This window comes from Crocuta crocuta, unplaced genomic scaffold (assembly GCF_008692635.1).
Source record: "Crocuta crocuta isolate KB4526 unplaced genomic scaffold, BGI_CrCroc_1.0 scaffold477, whole genome shotgun sequence".
Taxonomy (NCBI): Eukaryota; Metazoa; Chordata; class Mammalia; order Carnivora; family Hyaenidae; genus Crocuta; species Crocuta crocuta.
In genome coordinates, this window is record NW_027530193.1 from 1,082,680 (window position 1) to 1,102,123 (window position 19,444).

The 19,444-nt window shown below is 42.0% G+C and overlaps 1 protein-coding gene across 4 annotated transcripts in view; it reads left to right on the forward strand.

Moving 5' to 3' along the window:
• The window catches only part of STK4 (serine/threonine kinase 4), a 336,256-nt gene that overhangs the window by 270,120 nt on the left and 46,692 nt on the right, over positions 1 to 19,444 (forward strand). For all 4 annotated transcript variants that reach the window (XM_077765279.1, XM_077765280.1, XM_077765282.1 and 1 more), the window contains exons 7-10: positions 1,603 to 1,770; positions 3,739 to 3,876; positions 6,181 to 6,309; positions 7,391 to 7,577. In XM_077765279.1, coding sequence (XP_077621405.1) covers positions 1,603 to 1,770; positions 3,739 to 3,876; positions 6,181 to 6,309; positions 7,391 to 7,577 — 622 coding nt within the window. The remainder of the gene's footprint in view (positions 1 to 1,602; positions 1,771 to 3,738; positions 3,877 to 6,180; positions 6,310 to 7,390; positions 7,578 to 19,444) is intronic.

Consider the following 19,444-nt stretch of genomic DNA (forward strand, 5'->3'; position numbering starts at 1 on the left):
TTCTAAATAATGAGTATTTCAAGGATATAATCTTTGAAAACAACTTTGACTACCGCCATTTGAAAACTGCAAATGTAGGTTTCAAAGCAAAGGAAATGACTAAGCAATAAGTTGGTTCCTATGCAAGTTTTTTGCATAGGACTCACAAAGTGCAATCGATTTAAAAATATTACTATCATTTGCCCCTCACTGGCACAGCCTAAGTGAGGTCACGGGCATTTCAGAAGGAACATGAGTGATGGTGATGGGAAGTGCTAATGCACATTTAGTTCTGTTTAAAATCCTTCTCTTCCTAAAATACAGGGTCCCAAAAAGGTTCTCTTTCAAGAAGGCCATGCCATTCTGGGCAAGTATGAAAGTAGTTATTTGCCCACGTGCGCTACGTTCATACATTTTTCTTTAAGCCCCAAACTAAGACTTTTTCGATGTGGACTTTATATTTTATAGAACATGTGTACATGTTAGAAAGAAAAATTACATATGTACATAAACATGCACACACATGATTTTTCTTTTTTTAATTTCTTGATTGTACATGTACTGCATGCTCATGTATCCATCAGAGTGTTACAGAAGTAAATGAGATGGAAAGTAAGAGCCCTTCCTGATTCCACCTTCTAGATGTAACTGTTGCTAATAGTTTGGTGTGTATTGAGATCTGTCTTTTCTTTTGCTATCCATATAGCAACAGTATTTATTATTATTGTTTGCTGTTTAATTGTTGTTGTGATCATTAATTTTCTTTTATAAAACCAAGGCTATATTACATATAATTTTGCAATCCAGTTTTCTAGCTTTACAATGTATTTTCCATGCCAGGAAATGTATCGGTCTCCTTTTTAAGAAATTGTATGGATATTTATTGTTTTTAATTTGGTGGTCTTTTGAGTTGTCTCAATTTTCTTCCACCCCCCTACCCCCCCCCCATTACAAGTATTTCTCCAATACCTGTGCATGTATCTTAGGGTACCTACACATAGGATACATTTTTAGAAAAAGATTTGGATCAAAGGATATGGACATTTAACTTTATAAATATTGCCAAATTGCCTACAAAACATTATACCAATTTATACCCTGGTAACACTGTATTTCAGTGCCTGAGTTTCTATGCTGTTTCAGTACGAGTTATTATTTCTTTAAATGTTTGTCAGCCTTATTTTAGTGTTTGTTATTTTCTGTGGATTTGTGTCTGTGTGTGTATTTTAAAGTTAGTTTATTTAGAGAGTGAGCGAGCATGTGTGCAAGGTGGGGAGGGGCAGAGAGAGGGGGAGAGAAAGAATCCCAAACAGGCTCTGGCCTGTCAGCCCAGAGGCTGACGATGGGGCTCAGTCTCATGAACTATGAGATCATGACTTGACCCAATATCAAGAGTCAGTCGCTTAACCAACTGAACCAACTGAGCCAGGTGTGTATGTGTTTTAACAATTGAGAATCTTTTATGTTTCTAAGTCATTTGCATTTCTTTTGTGACTTGCTCAATCATGCCTTGAATATGGTTTTCATATGTAGTCCAAGTACAAGACTTTTCTTGTTGGAAAAGTCTCTTTTTCTCAGTAGTTTTAATGCTTATGTGTTGACCTCCACCCTTTTCTGTTTTAGGATACCATGGCCAAACGAAATACAGTGATAGGAACACCATTTTGGATGGCTCCAGAAGTGATTCAGGAAATTGGATACAACTGTGTGGCAGACATCTGGTCGTTGGGAATTACAGCCATAGAAATGGCTGAGGGAAAGCCCCCATATGCGGACATCCATCCAATGAGGGTGAGGAAATGGACAAGACCAGTAGGGTGGTTAGCTATTGGTCGTCATTAGAAAGTTAGTTAAATGGCTTACTTGATTAGATACCAAACAGTAAATGAACTAATTGTATATAATTGGTAAGTGGCCGTCTAGACTCCACTGGTTGTGGTCACTAATCAGTTCAAGTGTGATCCACCCCCTCCATTCCAGACGTTATGTGTTGTGTGTTGATAGCTGTCAGGACGTAGGTCACAGAAATGCAATGTCTGTTTTGTCAATAGTTTAGGTGCTCACATTTTAACATAATAGTAACTGGAGCCTCATTTATACAAGGCGTGGGCTTTCCACTTTATCAGTCTCCCTGATTCCTTAGTCACCAAGTGTCCTTTGTCCCTTATCACAGTGTTTTCTCTGTTTTTCTCATAGTAGTATTAAGAGGAAAGCAAACTATTTTTTTGGTCTCATGTCCCTAGCACCCAGCCCAATTTATTTGCTGTTTTTCCCGCCTGGACTTCAGAGGTACTAATATGCGTAAGTTCTGGTTTGGAGATCCCCAGACTCTTGTCATCGGAGGTTCTGTTCTTTGCAGCCTCCATGGGCTTCTAGAGTAGTAAAGGCCCACTGGTGCAGTCTCCACCGAAACTGTCAGTGTGACACCCTCGGAGGTTTGCAGGCCGTTCCCAGCCCTGGCCCCTCATCACAGCACTGTGAAATCGCCTTGATCGTGCCTTCCTTGGGGCCTCCATAGTCCTCTCTCTGTACCTCCCAGCCCAGCTCCTCCTCTTCTCTGATTAATGAGTACTTCTGTTCAAAGACTTAACAATTTGTAAAAAAGTATTCATGGGGCGCCTGGGTGGCTGAGTCGGTTAAGCGTCCGACTTTCACTTAGGTCATGATCTCGCAGTTCGTGGGTTCGAGCCCCGCGTCGGGCTCTATGATGACTGCCAGCTCAGAGCCTGGAGCCTGCTTCAGATTCTGTGTCTCCCTCTCTCTCTGACCCTCCCCTGCTTGCGCTGTCTCTCTCTCTCCTAGAAATAAATAAAACATTAAAAAAAATTAAAAAAAAAAAAAAAGTATTCATGTGCCCAAAGATAAGGTCCCCTCTTTTTCGGGGGGCAGAAGTGGGAAAGAGTGGGAGGATTTACTGGTTATATTTTTAGATTTAAAGAACATAATTTAAGCTGCTTACTTCAGAGTTAAAAATTTTTTTTAATGTTTATTTTTGAGAGAGAGACAGAGCATAAGAGAGGGAGACACAGAATCTGAAGCAGGCTCCAGGCTCTGAGCTGTCAGCACAGAGCCCGACGCGGGGCTCGAACTCACGAACCAGGAGATCATAACCTGAGCCAGTCGTACGCTCAACTGACTGAGCCACCCAGGCACGCCTAGAGGGTTTTTTTTTTTTTTAATTGTAGCTCTTTTATTGGAAACTCAATAAGTAATAGTTTTAACTTTTTGCGGTGGTAGAGTTTTACTGCAATGCGGTAATGCCAGTTTTTTTTTTTCAAATATGTTAAATAGGCTTGGCCTGGAGGTTAATGAATCCCTTGTGATTTGGGGGGACTTTTGGGACTTTTTGTCTCCTTGCAGTCACTGTTCACATGCTAGTGCTGATGGTGACTTTTAGGGAGGAGGGAGATTGGATAACTGTGGGGCTGAGATTATCTTCAGGCTATTGATAATCTCAGGCCTTGCCTTTTCACTTCGAAAGGCAGTATACTGTGGTTAGCAAAACCCCCCAAAAGCTTGCTGGATATTGGAGGTTGAGGGGACAGGAATACACACGAAAGAGGGAGAGGGAGAGAGAGCTATATCAACTTCTTGGTCATACTTCCTACTTTGAGGCACTTAGACTTTTGTTAGAATTCCATTGAGCTTATCAGTGGATAAGAGGAAAATAAATTTTTCAAACTTTAAATGGATCTCTCGTCGTATTTTAGTTAGTACATCACTTCTATTTTACCAAAAACAATTTTTTTTTTAAACTAGGCAATCTTCATGATTCCCACCAACCCTCCTCCTACATTTCGAAAGCCAGAACTCTGGTCCGATAACTTCATGGATTTCGTGAAGCAGTGTCTGGTAAAGAGCCCTGAGCAGAGAGCCACAGCCACTCAGCTCCTACAGGTAAGACCCTCCCTGAGATGCTACCTCCCTCTGGCCCACCCACCTGCGTGGAGCCGGTAAAGAAGTAGAAGACATTCCCTGCCTCTAAGGAGCTGTGAACTACTGGGTAGAAAACAATGTTAGATCATGGAACAAGATCATAATACAAGAAAACAGAGGGCTTTGCACATGTGCCATTTAATCATCACACATCCCCCAGGAGGGAAGGTATTATTTCAGTTTTCTGGGGAAAGAGTGGAAGCTTAGAGAAATCAACTCATTTAGAAGCACTCAGCTGGGGAACAGCAGAGCCAGGGCTAGAACCTGGGCCTTCCTGGTTCCAAAGCACAGGTGCCTGCAAGTCTACCCAGTTCTGACAAGGACCTGAGATTAATGGTAGGCGCTCTTGTAGCTCATGAGGGGAGGAGGCGACTTTGGGCTGGAGGGATTGGGACTGCTTTCCTGGGGCAGGTTGCCTCGGTGCGTGGGCCTTGCAGGCTGGGTGGGGTTTGCAGGCAGTCCGCTCGGTGCCGAGGAGGTTGAATTCAGGTGTCACACTGTCCAGGTTTGAATCCTGGCGCCCTCTTTACTAGCTTTATGACCATGGGCAAGGAACCTAACCTCTCTGTTGCTTTAGTTTTCTTATCTATGAGTGGAGACTAAGTACCTGCCTCATCTATTGTAAAGATTAAGTGATTTGTGTAACTTTGAACAAAGTTTCACATGCATTAAAGGTAGAATGATGTGGAGTTGACAAATATCTGTGGTTATTATTGGGCTGGGCCAGTGGTTTTCAGCCGTGGCAGCCCCAGTGCCCCCTCTTGATAATGAATATGTATATTTTTAGTACTCTAACTACTGTCCTGTAATGAAATTTGTAGATAATAAAATCTGTTTATGCCCGTAACTTAAAAAAGGTTAGTATAATGTGTATGATATAACGGAGAGATATAAAGATAGTAATCCATAAAATGTGTAGCAGTCTAGAGAGAGGCTTTAGTTTGACTCAACTGGCAGACACAATGCAGTGGCTGTATACCTGTATCTAGCACCACAGGTGAGCTTGGATTTAAGAATGGTCACCATTCCATCCAGGCACTCGAGGAAAATGAGTGGGTGGACACTGGCATGAAAGTGATGTTAAATCATAACAGACCAGGCTTATTTGTATGTGATAAGAGGAGGGAAATGATTTCCCAAGCGGAGAGAACAAGGACATACGATATTCTTATAAATTAAGCTGGGTCTTAGTTCTAAGTGTATTGACAACTTCTTTCCTGCTGGGATGGGGTTCTGCTAAAGTTTTATAGAAAAGAAATCTCCTTTGCAACCCATCACAGGCCAAGATGTACTTACAGAGTTTTTACAAAACCTTAGAGACCATCCCCTCTGATGGGTGCTGGGGAGTAGAGAATGGGTTGCAAGGAGAAACATGGGGGCAGTGTCACAGTAAGTCGGGGAGACAACAGGCAGCCCCCCCCAAAAGAATTTCCACATGTAACTTTCACAGCCTCATTTCTTACTGTACTATAAACACAAATAACAAAAAAAAATAGTATTCATACTAAAAAATCTACAGCTTGTATAAATGAAATTCCATATCCCTGGGTTTCACGTGTCTGTGCTGATTGATATCTGGGCCTACATCTCTTCCATATTTGTGATCCGTTTTAGTGTTTCTGCTGACCACACTTTTGCCCTGAAATCCCTTTTTACCTAAGTATGTAGTTGGAAATGCTATATAGAGCGTTGTATAGAAGGAATAAGCAGGAAGAGCAGATTATCCGGTGCTAGTTAAACAATGTCTCTATGACATTGGGGCCCTCTCCAAAGTCATCTCCTAAATTACTGGGCTTTTGTGCTCATCTCTTGGAAAACATGTCTCAGTATTATTTACTAAAGTGTGTGCTAAGACATTTGGAAGATGTGCAGAATGTGCCACCGCTGGCTGCTGCGCAGGACTGCCCCACGCTCTGAAGCGGTGTCCCTGCTTCCCCTCCTGTGTCCTTGGTGTTCTCCAAACGGGGACAGCTCCAAGTTCCCACACGTTTATGAAACCCCCTCTAGGGGGCAGTACCGCCCTGCCGAGAAGTTGTAGGTTTGTCAGCGAGAGATGGAGGAGACTCTGCAGCTAGGCTGAAAAAGACCAGCAAACCAGAGAAGGCTTCTCTGGTCGGAGCTGTAAAGTGAGTGATTTCACGCCTGTTCATCCCGAACAGAAAGGGAAAGATGAAATTCATCAATTCAGCAAATGTGATCAGGTGCCTCTGGTGTGCCAGGCACTATTTGGGCCCTCGTGTAAACTGTCTCCGTTTGTGTTTTAAGCACCCGTTTGTCAAGAGTGCCAAAGGAGTGTCGATCCTGCGGGACTTAATTAACGAGGCCATGGACGTGAAGCTGAAGCGCCAGGAAGCCCAGCAGCGGGAGGTAGACCAGGACGACGAGGACAATTCGGTGAGTGGCGGCGTTGCCCGCATCGCCCCGTGAGTGCGATGCCAGCTCTGGTGGGACGGGTGGCTCTCAGCCGGGAGCTGGAGACGCCGCGGGGCTGGTTGGGCCCGTCCTGGACACCGCTGACGGCTTGCCTGTCTCTGCTTGTTCTTCTCCACAGTGCTTCCTAAGACACTTTCAGTTTTACTCTTTTGCCCCCACCCCACCCCCAGCATTTACCGAATTTGACTTTTTTTTTTTTTTTTTTTTTAATTTATTTCTAGGAGAGAGAGAGACAGCGTGAGCAGGGGAGGGTCAGAGAGAGAGGGAGACGCAGACTCTGAAACAAGCTCCAGGCTCCGAGCTGGCTGTCAGCACAGAGCCTGACGTGGGGCTTGAACCCACGAACCGCGAGATCATGACCTAAGTGAAAGTCGGACGATTAACCGACTAAGCCACCCAGGCGCCCCGAATTTGACTTTTTATTCGGGAAAAAGAACGCTCAGGTCAGAGACCTGGTCTTTCATGCCCTTTAGGAGAATCAGGGATCTGTACTAAATATGTGGAGTGTACACTCAGAGACTCCCTCACAAGCCTGAGATTCCAAGGGTGTGCACCTCAGCTCCTTAGATTTACATTGTAAAACCCTTAAGGAGAGAAGAAGGGGTGAGGGAAGAGGGTCCTCCTTTTAAAATTTTTTTTTAATATTTATTTTTGTGAGAGAGACAGAGTGTAAGCAGGGGAGGGGCAGAGAGAGACAGGAAGACATGGAATCCAAAGCAGGTTTCAGGCTCTGAGCTGTCAGCACAGAGCTCGAGGTGTGGCTTGAACTCACAAACTGTGAGGTCATGACCTAAGCCGAAGTCGGATGCTCAACCGACTGAGCCACCCAGGGGCCCCATGAGGGTCCTCCTGGTTCGATATGCCATCTCGTGTGGCTGACTTTATGATCCTACTTGGTTAAGTAAGAGCGCTCTCAGTTCTGCAAGGTGTGGGTCTAGAACCCCAGTCAGCATGAAATCCGGAAATGATGAGTAACAGTAATTCCAAAGACTCAAAGCCTTTGGATCCAGTTAGCCCGATTTGAGGGTTTGTCCTCCTGCAGGAAGAGGATGAGATGGACTCTGGCACGATGGTTCGAGCAGCAGGTGATGAGATGGGCACCGTCCGCGTGGCCAGCACAGTGACCGACGGAGCCAGCACTATGATCGAGCATGGGGACACGTTGCCGTCACAGCTGGGCACCATGGTGATCAATGCAGAGGATGAGGAAGAGGAAGGGACCATGAAAAGTAAGGCTCTGGTTAAATATACTCCCTTCTTGGACACGGTCCCCACATTCCAGAGAAAGTAGGCTCTCCTGGTCCACATGGGCTCAGGCTCAAGTCACTTCCTGGTGGTGCAGGGTTGGGGGCAGGGGAAGGGGACAGCTGGCCTGTGGTGTCAGAGGCAAAAAACATCAGCAACGAGGAGGAACTTTCTTTCAAACCTGAATGGCCATTTGCTCCTCGAATGTTGTCATTTTCTTTTTTTCCTTGATCCGTGGAGGCGCATACACATAGTGTTTTGATGCGTAATCGAAGTGTAAGGAGATTCTGAGCTATTTACATATCATCAGTGTATTTTCCGTTTTCTGTGCATTTAACCCAGGTTTACCGATACTCAGTCAGTACTCAGTCAGTCAGGCTGACTGTACAACTGTGAAAGTTCTATCAAAACCCTTCTAGTTGAAACCCTCCTCTGCTTTGCTTCGTATCCTGCTCGTCTTTTTTTGCCTGTGACCGAGACCCGACACCCATGCTCGGCTCCCATCTCAGAGTGCTGTCCTCTCCCCTGCGCCTCGCTTGTTTCCCTTCCCTTACTCTGTGCATCACAGAGCAGCTCACAGAGGAAAGCGGTTTGTGGGTATAAACAGTAACAGTTGAATTCTGTATGCACATTTTAGCCTGCACTTTGCATGGGTTTATTTATTTGTTTTCTGATTAATTTATTTTTTTTAATATTTTATTTATCTATTTTGAATACTTTTTTTTTTTTGAGAGAGAAAGAGAGACAGCACAAGCAGGGGAGGGGCAGAGAGGGAGAGAGACACAGAATTCGAAGCAGGCTCCAGGCTCTAAGCTGTCAGCCCAGAGCCCAACATGGGGCTCAAAGTCACGAACTGTGACATCATGACCTGAGCCGAAGCCGGACACCCAACCGACTGAGCCACCTAAGCGGCCCTAAAGATTTTGCTTATTTATTTTTTAATTATTCTTAATGTTTCTTTATTTTTGAAAGAGAGCGAGACAGAATCTGAAACAGGCTCCAGGCTCTGAGCTATCAGCACAGAGCCCGACGTGGGGCTCGAACTCATGAACTGCGAGATTGTGACCTGAGCTGAAGTCGGATGCTTAACCAACTGAGCCACCCAGGCACCCCCTAAAAGATTTTATTTTTAAACAATCTCTACATCCAGTGTGGGGCTCGAACTCGTGACCCTGAGATCAAGAGTCGCACGCTCCACTGACTGAGCCAGTCAGGCGCCCCTTGAATTTTGCATAGGTTGAAAGCATTAAGGCTTTATAATCTTTTCATCTTTTTTTTCCTCTTCCCTTTTTAAAGTTGAAAGGTCCTTCCTTTAAACCAGGGAGCGGCAAACTATGGTTCACAGACCAAATCCGGCCTACCACCTGGTTTTGGCGGTAAAGTTTATTGGAACATGGCCATGTCCATTCATTTACATATTGTCTGTGACTGCTTTATGCTATAGATGCACAGTGAGCAGTTGTGACAGAGACCATAGGGCCCACAAAGCCTGAAATGTTTGCACTCTGGTTCTTTACAGACGGCAGAAGTTCTCTACCTCCTGCCCTAGACCCTCTGCTTTGTGATTAATTCATTCAGTGAATTTTTCTTCCGTGCTGTATCCTGGGTCCTCTGCCGGGTGCTGAGGACACAGCCCGGAATGAAGAACCAGTCCTGGCCTCAGAGGGACTCACGGTCTAGGGTGGGGGACGGACCATTAATTACAATTCAGTATATGAAATAAGCCTTAAATGGAGGTAACCGAGGGGCTTGTCAAAGCAGAGTGCAAGAGTCTGCAGTGTGGGCTGAGGATGACTGCAGAATCCCTGGTGGGAGTGACAGGAAGGGTGGCAGTGACGAGGGTGGGTGGCAGTGTGCCAGCAGAGGGAGCAGCGCACACAGAGGCCCAGAGGCGAGAGACGGGTCAGTGCAGGGGAGCTGTGGCTGCTGTATCCGGACTGGAGCAAGCAGATCTGGGGCTGGGGGTCCCAGGCAGCCCCCCTCTGCTTTCCACGTTTCAGGTCTGTGTATTTATAATCAGCCCTTTGTTTACGAAGGGAAAGGTTTTCTTTTTTCTGTTTTGGGGCCAAGGCTTAATCTGTGTTTGGATTCTGGTCAGAAGTGTACAGGTGGTGAAAAGTAGTAATATTGTTGATGGATGTGTAAATTGGTGTAACTTTTGTGGAATGTAATATGCATCAAGGGTTTAAAAAGTTCAGACCTTTGACTCAGCACATTCCACTTCTAGGATTCAGATCCAAGAAAATGATCAAAGATGCAGACAAAATTATAGCAAGAATTTTTCCAAACATGTTACTTAGAATTGTAAAAAAAAAAAAAAAAAAAAAAATCTGGTTTAAATGTTTAGTAGCAGATTATTGTCAAATAAATTATGGTACATCCGTAAGAGGGAATACTGTACCATACAGAGACGTTAAAAATCCTGTTTTTGAAAAATACACAGTGAGGTAGGGAAATACTTATGTTGTTAAGGGAAAAGAGAAGGAGGGGTGCCTGCGTGGCCCAGTCACTTAAGCGACCAACTCTTGACTTCAGCTCAGGTCATGATCTCAGTTTCATGAGCTCGAGCCCTGCATTGGGCCCTGCACTGACAGCATGGAGCCTGCTTGGGATTCTCGGTCTCCCTCTCTGTCTGCCCCTCCCTGGCCCTCTCTCTCTCTCTCAAAATAAATAAATAAACTTTAAAAGAATTTAAAAAGAAGAAAAGAGAAGGAAGCAAAATTATAGCACGACTCCAGTTTTAGAAAAGTAAAAACAACTTAACATACATTACTGTGTATATAGAAAAAAGACTGAAAAAACAAAAGGTTGGTAAATAAAGCAGATATTTTAAAAGTGGTTATTATTAGTAATAGGATTATATGTGTTTTAAATTTTATTTATTCTCCAGATTATTTTCTAATGTTATCATAAAAGAAATCCTACCAGAAATACTGATGGGACAGTATGTCTGGTAAATCAGGGTTTGTATGTGGATTGTCCTGAGAATTCTTTTTTTTTCCCCCCTCTCTTTTTCCTCTTCTTACTTCTTATGGGCTTAAAAATGGATATTTACAAGAGTCTATAAAAACATTGTCACCTTGCTTGTCCCTTTAAATTCTGATTTCATTTAGTGTTCTTAGGTATGTTTCATCCCTTAAACTCCATATTGAAGCATCCTAGGTACATATCCTAGATATGCGTTTGGTGTTACATAAATTATCACATGAATGTTACGTACTTGACATTCTTAGTTTTTCTTTCTAAATGTTCAAGTAGCCAGTGTAGTTTAAGAGGGTCTGTTTTGTAGCTGCTGACCTCTAGTTCTTCCCATGGATTCTGAGTGCTTTGTCTTCTACTCGTCTTAAGGGCTTTCATTATACAGATGATCTAATCACTGTGCAGTATAACTTGGCTGGGCCCATCCACGCACATGTTCTGGAAAATCTGCCCCTTTTTTATTTAAAGAGTTAATTTTGTTCCAAATGTGATTTTCCAAATGTATTTTAAGTGCTAATTAATTCAGTGGGTTGTTTGTTCAGTTTCTGGGCTTGGGTACTTTAGTGTGTCTAATGAGAAACACATTTTTTATTAGAGTCCTGATGAAAAACTGCCTAAAACCCGTGGCAGTCATAGCTGAGTGACATCCAGTAAACTCAGTTCACCAGTCATCTGCTTCAGGTCTTGTACTTCGGTTTTGGGGCCACAGGTTTGACAGATTTGCCACTTACTTTGAGATCTTTACCACTTATTTTTTTTTTTAGGAGTTACTTAAACTCTTCATTGTGGGAAATTAAAACATAACATAATTGCGTGGAATAGTATCATGACCCCATACAGTTTCTAAAAGGATCATATTTCAGCCCCTCAGAACTGAATGAATGAACTGAATGAATTTAAAGCAGATCTCAGACATCATACCATTTCTTCAGAATTCGTTCTAGACATTTAAAGGAGACTGTCGGACCGAGCTTGGCCCAGAAGCTGTCTGTGCTGTTTTGGAGAAGTCACTTTCCCCGGATGGGCCTCTGTGCCTTAATGGGCAAAATTCAAGAGTCATAAACTTATTCCTTTCCTTGCCCCTTACAGCTCAGATAGTCCACGTGTTTATAAAACTTTTATAACTCAGGACTAACACAGAACTGAAGTTTCTAGATGTTAAAAATCTGTTTTCACAAATAGGCTTTCATGTACTGCCTTCTTTGAACTTCTGTGAAAAGTTTAACCCTTGAAAATTAAAATTGTAATTGTTACCCTCGATAAACCTAAGAAAAAAGTGACATATCCCCATAGTGGTTTGCATTAGTTTCATAGAATCTAATTTTAGTTTCTAAGTTTAAAGAAACTGTAACAAGAACATTAGAAGACTTGCACACAATTTGTGTAGGACATCTAGGTCAGAAACTTTTCTGAATTTTTTGGTACGCTTTTTGACAATTGACTGTATTTTACTGATTTTTAAAAATGTTTATTCCTTGTCTTAGAAAAGTTAGATATTTCATTTGCTTCTATTCTCAGTTACCATATTAAAAATTATTATACCAACGGTATTATGGCAATATTAACACAGGTTGTTTTTTTTTTTAACGTGGTTTTATTTTGAGAGAGCGAGAGTGTGCGCAAGCGGGGAGGGGGTTAGAGAGAGAAGGTGAGAGAGAATCCCAATCAGGCTCCGCACTATCAGCACAGAGTCTGACGTGGCACTTGATCCCAAGAACTGTGAAATCATGACCTGAGCCCAAACCAGGAGTCAGTTGCCTAACCAGGTAAACCACCCAGGCGCCCTTTAAGGCACTATTAAGAAAGAAAGTAGTTCACCTTTTCACTCAACTGAAGAATGCCTGTTTTTGACTGTGTGCCATTATAGTTCCTATACAGTAATAATTTGCCTAGATATTCTTTTTTTTAATGTTTTTTTTTTTTTTTAAATTTCTGAGAGAGAAAGATAGCATGAACAGGGGAGGGTCAGAGAGAGAGGGAGACACAGAATCCAAAGCAGGCTTCAGGCTCTGAGCAAGCTGTCAGCGCAGAGCTGAACGTGGGGCTTGTGTGAAATTATGACCTGAACCAAAGTAGGACACTTAACTGACTGAGCCACCCAGGTGCCCCTCTTTTTTTTTTTTAAAGTTGATTTATTTATTNGGGGAGTGGCTGAGAGAGAGGCAGCTAGAGAATCCCAGGAAGGCTGTGCACTGTCATTGCAGAGCCCAATGTGGGGCTCACACTCAAGAAACATGGGATCATGACCTGAGTCAAAATCAAGAGTCAGATGCTTACCAACTGAGAACCACCCAGGCGCCCCTTTGGGTCTAATCTCTGCTGTTTATTGTGTCTGCTGTATCTCATGTTGTTAGATTTCTTTTTATATTTTGTAATTTTTGTTTGTGAGCTTATCTTCAGTGGGAAGTATCTTCCTTCTTTGGAGGTCTCTTATGTTCCTGGGATTGGATAGGTATCCTTGTGGGTCCCTAAGGGGTCTTTCATTCCAGTGTAGTCTTTAGATTATTAATCATATCTGCAGTGTGCTTGTGGTACAGCCAAGGGAATCACATTTCTAGAAGTTGACTCTTTCCACCCCTTATTACATTCCGAAACCATGGCCTTGAGCTTGTGGGTAGAGTTTGTCCTAGCTTCTATCTTTGTGCTGGGAAGGGGGTTCTAGCTACCTTTTTATAGACATGGTTCCCATCTTCATCTTGGTTCCTGTTCCCACATCAGCCTAAAAACTAGTCCCTCTGGTTTGGTTTTCCCAGGGGGCCGCTCACCTCAGTGCCGTGGGTTCCTCTGTTGCTTCTGGCATCTGCAGAGTTTCCTGTTCTAGTTTTGAGCACTATGGTGTTTTCGTTTTGTTAAGGCTTGAATTTTTGTATGTACAGCAGGAGGGGGACCCGCTAGTTCTTCCATTCACTCGGTCATCTTGACCTGCCTGTAGTGATGATATGTCTGTACTTTCTCTACCAGGGACAGCTCAGGAGAGGTTACTTGCTCCTGGTCCCGTGGCTAGTAAGTGCTAGAGCTGGTAAGGTGAAGTCCAGAGTCTGTGCTCCTTTTGTTCTCCTGAACTTTGATTTGTTTCGGAAGCATTCCCATACATTAATGGGCATTAGACTAATATAAGACTCATCAAAATTCATGATTAACACTAGTGCTGGCTTCTGAGGAGATTCCAGAGATATCTATTTTTTTTAGGACTGATTATTTATTATATGTTAGTTCTTTATTATACTCAGGAGGGTAGACATTATAGCTGTTAATAATCATTAATGATAAGGCACTTTATGTATCAGGCATTGAGCTTAATCTTTTGTAAGCATTTGACATGCTAATCATTGCTCTCATGCCGTGTGGTAAATATAGCCACCCCCCATTTTATTGCAGCAGAAATGGAATTGCATAGAGATTAAGTAACTTGCTCGTGATTACATCGTGAGTAATAGAAGTGCCAAGACTTGATGCCAGATACGTTTGATTTCAAAGGTCTTTATATTGTATTCCTCCTCCGCAGAGCCTTTTTTATTAAGTTGTTGAGGGACAGGACCAAGGCTCATGTTACAGATCATATGTTGGTAAGCCTCAGCCTGCAGTAATATACCTCTCGTTACTGGTTGTTTGAATAACTAGCTACTCTCCGTGTTTCCCCAGAGTTCCAGAAGTGAAGGGCGGATGGTTCTCAGAGGGGGCTGGACTCTGATGATAGGCTTAATGGTGTCTCCATCTGGGGAGTATGTTTTGGCTATGGATGTCTCAGTCTACAGGAAGGAATCTGGTTGCAGCTGGAGGGACGGGATCAGAGTAAGGGGAGACCTGGTTGCCTTAGACCTCAGGAGCATGTGTAAGAACCATGGAGGGAACCATGGCTTGCACTACTTTGAAAACTGTGTCTGGATAAAGTATCTGTTTGGGGATTTTGGAAGGTTTCTTCTATTTGTCTACATAAGTGTGGGTGTTTCTGTTTTTTGATAAGGGCTATGGAAGAACTCTGCCCCCCCCGCCCCCCATCTGAAGTGACAGGAGAAGTTCTAGGTCAGTGTCAGGATTGTTGTGCTTTCTCAGGGCCAGCAGAGGGAGCTCTGTAACAGATTATGAGTTAGAATGGCAGTCCCATCAAATCCCCTTTCTATGGTAGGCTTTATTCTGGATCAAGACCGTTGTTTATTTTTAAATCTATTTTAAGTAAGCGCAGCAACACTAGGACAGTGTCTTTATTTTATTTAGGTAGGAAATTGGACACCTCATACTTGGCAAAGTTCAAGTAAGAGTAGAATCTGCCAGAACGTCTCAAAATAGTTTCAACTTTTTTCCTCTCTCGTCCCAGATTTCTCAGTAGACCTTCACGAGAACTGATGTTTTCTTTCTGCAGCATGGTATGATGCAGAAATTTTGAACAAAATTTGTGTGATGTAATTTTGCAGCTTTCATCAGCTAAAATGGCCCTAACCAACTAATTAAATAAATTTTAAAAATAAAACTTAAAATTTTGGGTGAACTGACTTGGAGACTGTTATATGTGTATCAAAGTAAATATTAATAATGGCAGTTTATAGCTTTTGTTGCCTCTGTTTAGTTTTTATCTAATCTGTTTCCACATTGACTACACAAAAGTCAATCTTAGTTCTTCCCTTTTGATCCATGTATATATTATTTTATTTTAATTTTTTTAGGTTTATTTGAGAGAGAGACAGCATGAGTAGGGGAATGACAGAGACAGAAGGAACCCCAAGCAGGCTCTATGCTATTAGTGTAGAGTCTGAGATGGGACTCAAACTCGCGAACTGTGAGATCATGACTGGAGCTGAAATCAAGAGTCGGACACTTAACCGACTGAGCCATCCAGTCGCTACCGATCCTTATATATTTTTCTTTCTTTCTTTCTTTCTTTCTTTCTTTCTTTCTTTCTCTCTTTCTTTTTTTAATGTTTTATTTATTTCTAGGAGAGAGAGAGAGAGAGACAGCGTGAGCAGGGGAGGGTCAGAGAGAGAGGGAGTCACAGACTCTGAAACAGGCTCCAGGCTCTGGGCCGGCAGTCAGCACAGAACCCGATGCGGGGCTCGAACCCACGAACCACGAGATCATGACCTAAGCGAAAGTCAGACGTTTAACCGACTAAGCCACCCAGGCGCCCCTATATTTTTCTTTCTTACCAAGAACTCCAGTAGAGTGTAGAATAGTAGAGGTGGTAGTGAGCATTTTTGTTTGAAAGGCTTGAGTCAGTGGATTCAATCTTTTCTATCCTTCAGTGGTCCAAGGAGACTCTGAAAGGGAGTAAGTGGGTGATTTCTATTTAAAACTTGAACATCATTCATAAATTTCTAATTTTTATTCTAGAGCAATGGCCACATTAATCTCCTGGACATAGGATTTTAAAGTGAGTGGCATAAATTAGTTAGGACAACTCAGAAGCATGTTGTGGGCAAATTACTGTGTTAGCATTATGTGAGGCAAACACTGTGTGTTTGTAGTTCCCCAGAAATTCCTAAGTCTCATGAAGGCCCCTATTGTTGCCATAAGTTTCCTCATGTTAAAACCAAAGTCCAGGCTCTTGTTGAAATGATTTTATTTCAACACCATCAGATCCAATTTCGGAGCTGCCTGAGTTGGAAATTCTTGACTCACAGCCTAGTTTCTTTACACCTGCAGCGGTTTGGAGGCAGTTGTTTCAACATGGCCTCCCTTGTGTGTTCTCCATCTCATTCTCCCCGGCTCCGATGATGGCATGTAAATAGGACATAATGTACTGCGTGCGTTTTAACACTTCTTTTACCACAGTAGCCTTACTGCGCAATTTCTTTAAAACTATTGTCAGAGAATGTTAAGTGTTCATGTGTCTTTGCCACTCACAGCATAGTCTGAGAGTTCCACACATGCATTGGTATAGTTATACGTACCAAAGCTAACACTTTGTTAGAAATGTATCTCTGTTAGGAAAAGAAAGAAAAAAGGGATCATGGAAAGAACATTAATTTTTGGAATGAGAGCCTTTGCTTTGAAACTCGCTCAGAATCTTATAAACTTCATTCAACTTTGGCAAGTCACTTTCTTTTTTGAGCCTCAGTTTCCTAGTCTGAAAAAATGGGGCCTAAAAGTTCCTACTTTGTAGAGTTGGTAAGATTAGATATGGAATAACGTATGGAAAATACTTAGAATGTAAATGTTACAAAATGGTGAGTCATGTAAGTTTATGAGTCTTTTAATGAATGAATGACAGTGGCTTTTTAATTGGGCCTAAAAGTTCCTCAGCAAGGGCTACTTTTCTGCATCCTAATTCCTTTTCTCTTGCTAGTTGTATTTCTTTATGTTTTTATGTTTTCATTCTTGGTATCAATGGTGTTTTGTAAGTGCCACCTGTCTGAGCACTGATATGAAAATGGTTGAACTAAAGGAAGATTTCAGTAATGTTTTAAAAATGTGCTGAGGGGGGAGAGAGAAAGAGTGAGTGAATGAGTGTGCATGTTTCACATTCCTCAGCAATAAGATAAAGGTATTTTGAGAATCTGTTAAATAGCTCAAAATACAAGATGGCAGACTTTAAAGAAGGGTAGACTTTGGATCCACCTGAAGCTTCCTTTGTTAAGTTTCAAACTGTTACCTTAATCCTGTGGAATTTTTACTGACTGGATTTTTTTCTATCCCTGAAAGATAATTGCTGTGGTTCTCTGTGCATTTATCAGAATCTTTCTCCTGGGTGGGATTTAAGTTAGAAGAGCAGACATCTTGGTCCTTAGACTTTTCTCACAGTTGCACAAATATTCCGAGGTCAGGGGCGCTTGGGTGGCTCAGTCGGTTAAACATCTGACTTCAACTCTAGTCATGATCTCAGTTTGTGGGCTCAAGCCCTACGCTGGGCTCTGTGGGGACAGCATGGAGCCTGCTTGGGATTCTCTCCCTCTCTCTGCCCCTCCCTGACTTGTGCTTTCTCTCTCAAAATAAATAAACTTATTTACTTATCTCAAAATCAATAAACTTTAAAAAAATTATCTTATAAAATACTTCAAGGTCATCCTGCTACAGTGGAGACAAAATCCTAATTGTTTGTGCAGTTTTTCTAATTCTGTCCAGATGTTGGGCTCAATTTTATCTTTGGAAAGCATTCGCGTTCTTGATTCTATTGGGATGAGTCAAAAGACACGTGGTGCCTGAAAATTCATTCAAAACACCCTGCCAGGTCACATATTAGGATGTGAAAATGCCAGATATCAGTGTAGCTTGGGTGAAGGGCTCAAGGCCTATAGTTTTGGGAAGATAAGGTGCTCCATTATAATTAAATTGGTAAAAGGAGAGAGGGTCAAGAATACCCATGGGGGAAATGTATTTTCCAAGAGAGAGCAGTAGCGCGAGAGTAATGAAGAACAAGGGAAAATGAATCCTAAGAGATATACTTTGGCTTTCATGCTTAAGAGGCAGATAAATCAGTTTTGACTGATTGGGGGAATGTATTTTTCTGGTGCTCTAAGCTGTTCTGACTTGCTTACTCTTAATCAGCAAAGAAATGGAGATGCATTAATCAATTTCAATGGATTTATATAGAAAAAGTAGATGATTCTCATAACTATGCTCTAAAAAATATCAATTTGGAATCAGGATTTGTTCACCATAAATATTTAATGCCAACCAAGAAGTATTTATTAGGTAGTCACAATGTGTCATGACTGTTTCGTGTACAAAAACCAAAAGAGTCATTTGCTGCTGACCAGGAATTTATAGGTTATAAGGGAAAGATGACATTTGTCGTCATCATTGTCCTATACTTATGGAGTACCTGCTGTACTGTAACTGTTCCTTGTAGTTCCTTATATGTGGCCATAACTTACATATGCAGGTAACGTAACGAGGCAAAATGCTGGGTAAGTGGTACAGACAAGTATTAAAGGTTTTGTGAGAAGGAAAGCAAGAACTTAGGTGCGCAGAGAGGCCGAGGGAGGCTATTTTAGGCAGGTGCAAAGTCAGAAAATAAACATATACATTGAATATTCACTTGGGCTGAAGTGGATTTTGACCGGATGCTGGAGGACCTTGAGTGCCACGCTGAGAAGTTTGAACTTGGTAATTACTGTTGGTAATAGGGTAATATAAAGACATTTTGATCAGAAAAGCGACAGGACAAAGTGGCTTATTAGAAGAGTCAGTGGATGATTTGGAGCTTGAGAAGACTGGAAAAGGGAAGTTTTTATAATAACCAACGTATGGATCTTCTCACTTGTTAACCATCTATATCTTTTTAGATGTGTACCTCTTTTGCTCTAGTTAGTAACTCTTTGAAATTTGGATTTAGATTTCTTTGAATAGATACATGGCAGCTCACCAGACTTAAAGAGCTAAGTACCACTGCTTGGGAGTCACGTCGATGTACATAGAGGCAATTGGCAAAATTGATTAACTAGAAGAGTTACTCCATTTGGACTCCAGGGAATCTTCTAATTTATGATTCCAGCAATTCTCAGTGATTTCAAAGAGCATGCAAAGGAATATTTATGGCCAGACATAGAAACTTGGATAATAACTTGTGTAATGAAATGAGTTAATATGTGGAAGATACTTAGGTGCCTAGTAACAAAAACAAAAACCACACAAAAACCGAAATGTAATAAAGGTCAGATTAAAAACCAAAACAGACAACCCTCCGATAAGTCATTTTATTCCATGCCAGAAGAAAACATTTGAGAGATTACTTGAGTTTTTTCCTTGCAAATATTCATGTGTGAAACAGAGAAGAAAATGCAGGCTCTGGTACTTCTCTAATTTAAACAGAATATATTCCTGTTAAAGTAGAATAGAGTTATTATTGAAGAAATTAAGGGCAGAGTAGTGACCATTATGGTTTACTTAATGACAGTCTTAAAAATGAACATAAAAATGAAAGGGCATAAATTTAGTT